Here is a 7,500-nt window from a genome sequence, read left to right as displayed (position 1 = left end):
TTACCATATCCTCCAATGGTTCTGTCTGCTTAGGTATTAACTTCGATAACCAATCTGCATGACCAAATGTTTTAGATGGTACATACTCCATTTGAAAATTGTAATTCAGAAGTATGGTACCCCATCTTTGGAGTCTATTCGTCGTATGTTGTGGTAGTCTCTTTTTCGATCCGAAAATTGTTAATAATGGTTTGTGGTCTGTTTGTAACAGAAATTGCCTACCACGCAGGAAACAATGAAATTTCTTTACCGCGAATATAATGCTTAGCGCCTCTTTTTCAATTTGTGAGTAGTTCTTTTCGGCTGGCAAAAGTGATCGAGATGAATGTGCTATGGGTTTCACTTTTCCATCATCCATTTAGTGTAAAATGCATGCTCCTATGCCATAGGAGCTGGCACCGCTTGCAACTATAATTTCACGCTCAGGATTATAATGTGCCAGAAACAAGTCAGACGTTAAAGTCTCTTTAATTTCCCGAAATGCTTCTTCACACTCTTGCGTCCAGACCCATTTTTGGGCTTTCCTTAACTGTTCATTTAAAGGCGACCTTAATTTATGCATATTTGGCACAAATACATTGTAGTAATTTGCCAAACCTAAGAAACTTTGTAAAGACGCAATATTTTCTGGAGCAGGCATATTCTTTATTGCACTCAATCTATCTGGACCCGGCCTTCTTCCATGTTTATCGATGATTTGCCCCAAGAATTTTATTTTCTCCATGAACAATGTACATTTTTCCTGTTTTACTTTAAATCCATAATCCTGGATCCTTTTAAATACTTGGTTTACATGAGCTTTGTGTTGTTCTTTGCTAGCGCTTTTCGTTAACACATCGTCCAGGTACCCTACTGTGAAATCCAACCCATTTTACATAATGTCCATAATTTGCTGAAGAATTGCAGGGGCGACTTTGACCCCAAAAGGAAGTCTGTTAAACTTGTACAATCCCTTATGGGTATTAATACATAGCAGCTTTGAACACTCCTCATCGACTGGAACTTGTAAGTACGCGTCACTGATGTCGATTTTAGAAAAATATTTCCCTCCAATCAGTTTCGCAAATATCTCTTCAGGTCTCGGAAGAGGATAATGGTGATCTTGTAATGCCTTGGTCGCGAAGTCAGCGCAAAGCCGAATCTCCTTACTCTTCTTTTTGATGTAAACCGTTGGTGCAGCCCACTCACTGTGATCAATTTTTCCGATGACACCCATGTTTTCGAGTCTTTCTAATTCACCATCTATCTGTTCGATAGCGGCGTATGAAACATTTCTTTTCTTTCTGTACACTAGCTGTTCATTTACTTTAACGTCAAATTTTGCTACCGCTTTTGTACACCTTTCCAAACCGCCTGAAAATACGTCTGGGAAATTTTCTTTTAACTCCCTCTTAAGTTTTTCTGCCTCCACATTCGAATCCTCAACCTTTTGGCAAAATGAGCTTAAAGGCAGATCCCATAATCTAAACTTTTCGAACAGACATCACTTCAGTAAACATTGAAATTGTGTTTGAGTCAAAATTAGCATTGCAACAACGATCACAAATATTACGACATTTGACAACTAGGATCACAAATATTACGACATTTGACAACTAGGATCACAAATATTAAGACATTTGACAACTAGGATCACAAATATTAAGACATTTGAAAACTAGGATCACAAATATTACGTCACTTGACAACTAGGATCACAAATATTAAGACATTTGACAACTAGGATCACAAATATTAAGACATTTGACAACTAGGATCACAAATATTAAGACACTTGACAACTAGGATCACAAATATTAAGACACTTGACAACTAGGATCACAAATATTACGACACTTGACAACTAGGATCACAATTATTAAGACATTTGACAACTAGGATCACAAATATTAAGACATTTGACAACTAGGATCACAAATATTAAGAGATTTGACAACTAGGATCACAAATATTACGACACTTTACAACTAGGATCACAAATATTACGACACTTTACAACTAGGATCACAAATATTACGACACTTGACAACTAGGATCACAAATATTACGACACTTGACAACTAGGATCACAAATATTACGACACTTGACAACTAGGATCACAAATATTACGACACTTGACAACTAGGATCACAAATATTACGACACTTGACAACTAGGATCACAAATATTATGACACTTGACAACTAGGATCACAAATATTACGACACTTGACAACTAGGATCACAAATATTACAACATTTGGCAATTAGGTATGGTATGTTTCGCACAAGAGACAAAAAACTAGGATCACAAATATTAAGACATTTGAGAACATGAGAAAAAAAAATGGACATTTATGTTTTGTCTTGAATGGTTTAGTTTCTCAGTTTGTTTTGCTTTAGTGAATTGAGTTGTACAACCACACACAGTACATACCATGTTCACTTCAAGGTTGGTTCATTGTCTTTCTTTAACGGCATATTAACCATTTTCGTATTATTTAATAGCAAATCTATTACTTTTGGAAAAAAAAAATTAATGCTTCAAGTTCTTTATAACTCCAAATATTTATTGTGTTAAAAAAAAAAAAACAACTCGAACGGTAATAGAGGAAAAGAATGTGAAAAAAAAAAAAGAAAAAAAAAAGATAAACAGTGAGGTGGAATCGAACTCGAAAACTGAGGGTAGTTAGACTTCCTCACTAACCATTAGGCCAAAGAGGATAGTGGCTGACTTTAGGGTGAAAGAATGAATGTTTTTGGCCAATTTTTCGATATTTATCATCCCAGATCTTGTCAGGATCCGTTGCCTCTGTCGAAAGTTTTTGTGAGAAATACAAACATACATACACACATACATGCATACATTTAAACAGACAGGTGAGATTTATATAATAGATTACATAAAATACATGTTAAGATATTCCTTATTTTAGGTTATGCTTCTAAATAATTCCATGATGATATTTCAATTCTAATGCATCGACTAATTTGTATAATTTCATATTTTATGACATTTTTCCAGGAAATTGGCACAACAAAATCTGTCAATCTGAAACCGGCTACTGAGGAGTTTGAAAAGCCACTCAATCTGACACGCCAACAGGTAAATTATACAAGTGATGATTTATTCAATTCTTACACCGAAGCATCTGTAATATGTCATGAATAATTCTTATATATAAAAAAGAAGTTTTGGAAGGCAGGTTGGCATACATACATACAGACATACATACATGCATGCATACATACACATATACATACATACATACATACATACATACATACATACATGCATTTAAACAGTGAGATTTATTTTATAAACTAGTGGGGGGGGGCCGGCGTTGCCTGGGTGTTTGGAGATGTAAAAAAAAAGAAGTGTTGGTAGGCAGGTAGACATACATACATGATGATGATTGCAACGTCTTGTCAGACGAGTTCCACTCCCTCAGACACTTAAAGTCCATGAGCGCAAAAATGACTTCCATCGCCACAGGATCATTTTTATAGACAAATGCTTGAGGGAGTATCTATACACAGATGATGTTACAGAGTCTTAACTTTGTGTGACAGCTAAGTCTCTCTCTCTCTCTCTGTTCAAAATGTTGAGATCCAGCAACAAGCAAGAGCAAGATAGCCAGCAACAAGTTAAACTGCAGACCAGCTTAATGCGGGTACTGGTCTTCTGCTTTATGCTTTTTTAAATCAATATACCAGATAGAGCAAATAAATCAAAATTTAGTAATTTAAATTTTATGACGTGAAATGGTTAAATTTCAAATCTAGAATTTTTATTATATGCAAGACAAAGAATACATTTCAATAACCCCTTAACCTATAAGTTTTCGATGTCTACCCATCTCTTCAGAGGAGAAAATATTAGCAAATTATAATGGTTTATACCTAATTTGCTAAATGCAATAAACATAGAAAATCATAATTAAAAGTTTTAAAAATTTTTAAATCATAGAGTAAGGGAAATTATATATTGGTTCAAAATGAAAAGGGTATTGAATATCGTGTCCAAATTGTATGGTGAATTCCGAAGTGAAAGTCTTTGGTAGCAGTGAGGTAAAGGAGTCCAATCCGTATTTTGAATCTTCTACGGCAAAAGGTAAGAATCCGAAGGCAGCGTAATTTCTTGGTGTCTTCTTTGTTTAGATGATGAGTGCTGGTAAAAAAATTATTATATAAGTTCGCTGAAGCTGTTTTTTATAATAAACATATAATTTTATTTAATATTTATTTAATATTTTTTTAATTATAATATGTTATAATATATGAGTTTCGCCCAGATTCAAGAAGCTGTAATGAATGAGATTGGCCGTAGACCACCAAAACAGTCACCGTAACCATTTTTTAGTGCAATTTCGGCTCCGAGAAGTGTCCAACCACTAAGCCAAACGTCACGCATCACAATACGCTCATTTTTATTGTGCAGAAAGAGCATAGAAGACACTTCAAAATGAGCATTTTTTTTTATTATCATTCAATTCATGCAGTAGCCATTTATCCCACATTTTTTACTTTAATTCTGAACATAAAAACGAAAATAAAGTTAATCTCAGAAAGGGCAACATTTCTCGCAGCCAAGCAATAAACTCTAATACAATTGTAGATCAGTTGAAATTTAAAAAAAAATTTTTTTTATTACATTTTCAGTAGGACAACAAGAGTATGAAATGGAGACACAAAATAAATTAATAATGGAATACAAGCAAAATTTGGGGGATAGAAGGGACTCTTTATGCCAGGGCATTTCGAAGCCTATTGCTTCTCATCAGAAGAGTAAGGTTCATTAGGGACGAAAGAGATTAAGAGGAATATATCATACTATATATAACAAGCTTCTCCTTATTTATTTAGAATTCAATAATCCTTGAGTGGCCTCTTGGCCTTGATAATGAGTTGATACCTATGAAAAAAAAAGAAAAAAAAGAAAAAGTCCAATGTGAACAAGTTCTAATTGAATCGTCCCCCTAAGATATCCAAGTTACAAAATTCCCACTGTTTACTATGCTAAAATCACAATGACTAATGTATACCTATTAACCCTTATCCTCGAGTGGCCCCTGGGCCTTGATAAGTGGTGACACCCTTGTAAAAAAAAAAAAAAAAAAAAAAAAGCTTTCCACAACATTCTATAATTCCTCTTAATCTCTTTCGTCCCTAATGAAACTTACGCTAGACGCCGCATCTTCCCCATGCTACCTAGCACCTTCCCCATGCTACCTAGCACCTTCTCTACTCTTCTGATGAGAAGCACTAGGCTTTGAAATGCCCTGGCATAAAGAGTCCCTTCTATCCCCCAAATTTTGCCTGTATTCCATTATTCAATAAATGATCCATCCTATATCTACCAATATATAGTTTTGTGTCTTCATTTCATACTCTTGTTGTCCTACTATATATATATATATATATATATATATATATATATATATATATATATATATATATATATATATATATATATATATATGTATAAATATATATATATATATATATATATATATATATATTTATATTTATACATATATATATATATATATATATATATATATATTTATACATATATATATATATATATATATATATATATGTATATATATATGTATATATATATATATATATATATATATATATATATATATATATATATATATATATATATATATATGTTACATATTTGTTTGAAGGGTCTAAAAGAATTCTTTTTTCCGTTTTATATATATATATATATATATATATAGTCTTGGAATTTTTTTTTTAACCTTTAAAACTATAAAAAAAAACTTGCTTTCTCAAATTCACTATAGTACCAATGGTAATGTAAGGGATCATCAGTTGTTTACCATGAAACACTGTTTCGGGAATTTAAAAACAAAACAGTATATTAAATCATGGCTCCCAAGCAGTGTTGATCAAACACCACCTCCCTTAATCTTAAGAAGAAACCATGTTACAGATATTAGATCTAGTTTCCTATTCTTAATTAATTTGGCTACTCTCTTCATGTAATAAAAATGAATTCCTTACCTGTGAGACTCATCTGTTTCCAAATTCAAAATATATATGGTCATATATATATAATGAATGGATGACAAAATTTTATATTCCAAAGTTCATGATGTTGACCATCTTACAATTTATTCCTTTAATTCAGTTGACATTTACAGTTTTTGAGAGTATCTGTTTCGTAGCACAGAATCAATCAATTAATTACTATATTAACTAGTGAATCTATTTTGCCCTTAACTCATCAGAAGAAATAGCAACAATTAATCCATCAAAAGGAGATAAAGTGCGTTTTTACATGATTAAAAATCCGAAAAATTTTTTTTTTTTTTTTTTTTTTTTTTTTATTACATTTTCACCCCAAACAAGGCACATTGCCACTTTGGTGTAGGGGGCTACTATCAGGGGAAACATCTACTGGGGCACTATGTAGGGATTAGGGCAGCGAGATGTTGGTTCACGTTGCACTTGAACTTATGCATGTCAGTACAGTTGGGGAAGCAGTGACCTGGAATGGAATGCAAAAGTCTAGCAGTTCTGGGGAAGAAACTACTGGAGTAGAAAGATCTTTTACATCTAGGGATCTCTACAGTGTGGGGGTGGGATTTTGCAGCTTGTCAAGTCTGTCGAGGGTGTTCACGTCGTGGGGGCACAAGTGCTTGCAGTTCTTCAGAGCATTCACCATTATAATACTTGTAGAACAGGCAGAGGGATGCAACGTTTCGACGATGGGACAGAGGCTGAAGTTTTGATGCCAGTTTAGGGCCTATCAGATTTGCGACTCTCTTTTGAACCCTGTCAAGGAGAGAGAGACTAGTAGCCGATGCACCGGCCCAAATATGACAGCAATACTCCATACATGGGCGAATAGTGGCCTTATAGAGGTACAGGATACTTTCGGGTGTTAGAAGTTTTCTAGCACGGTAGAGAGAGCCCACCTTCCTCGCAGCGGCCCTGGCAATGCCCTCGATGTAATTGTTCCAGCTCATGTTTCCTGTGAACGTTAGGCCAAGGAGCTTGAAAGACGTACTCTCAGCTAAAGAGTTGTTGGCCATTGCTATAGGTGGTAGAGAAGGTTTCCTGTAATTATTGAATGAAACCAGTTTTGTCTTGGTGGCATTGAACGTTACCATCCATTTTTGTCCCCATTCCACTACTGATTTGAGGTCATCCTCTAGTGTTTCTGCCATTACTTTAGATATATGTTCATTTGTTTTCCTGTCGTGCCTGCTATAGAGTGTGGTGTCATCAGCATATATACCAATCTCAGAGGCAATTTTATCGGGGAGGTCATTTATGAATATCAGGAACAGCAGAGGACCAAGGATAGATCCCTGGGGCACTCCGGCATTTATATTATATTGTTTAGACGTACGACCGGAAGAGAAGTTGTAAATACCTTACGATTGGAAGAGAAGTTGTAAATACCTTACGTTTCCATTACGTCATTTTGAATTTACTTTCCCATTGACGAAATATTGAATCCCTCTGCCTGCTTTACAA

The 7,500-nt window shown here is 34.3% G+C and overlaps 1 protein-coding gene across 4 annotated transcripts in view; it reads left to right on the top strand.

Annotated features, from left to right (window-relative positions):
- LOC145270981 (uncharacterized) overlaps positions 1-7,500 on the top strand; it is a 276,865-nt gene that overhangs the window by 245,648 nt on the left and 23,717 nt on the right. For all 4 annotated transcript variants that reach the window (XM_080126519.1, XM_080126518.1, XM_080126517.1 and 1 more), the window contains exon 5: positions 3,005-3,085. In XM_080126519.1, coding sequence (XP_079982645.1) covers positions 3,005-3,085 — 81 coding nt within the window. The remainder of the gene's footprint in view (positions 1-3,004; positions 3,086-7,500) is intronic.

The sequence above is a fragment of the Euprymna scolopes genome, chromosome 46 (assembly GCF_053919585.1).
Source record: "Euprymna scolopes isolate OS-2025 chromosome 46, ASM5391958v1, whole genome shotgun sequence".
Taxonomy (NCBI): domain Eukaryota; kingdom Metazoa; phylum Mollusca; class Cephalopoda; order Sepiida; family Sepiolidae; genus Euprymna; species Euprymna scolopes.
Note: the sequence above shows the minus strand (reverse complement) of the source record. Positions and strands in the feature narration are given on the sequence as shown.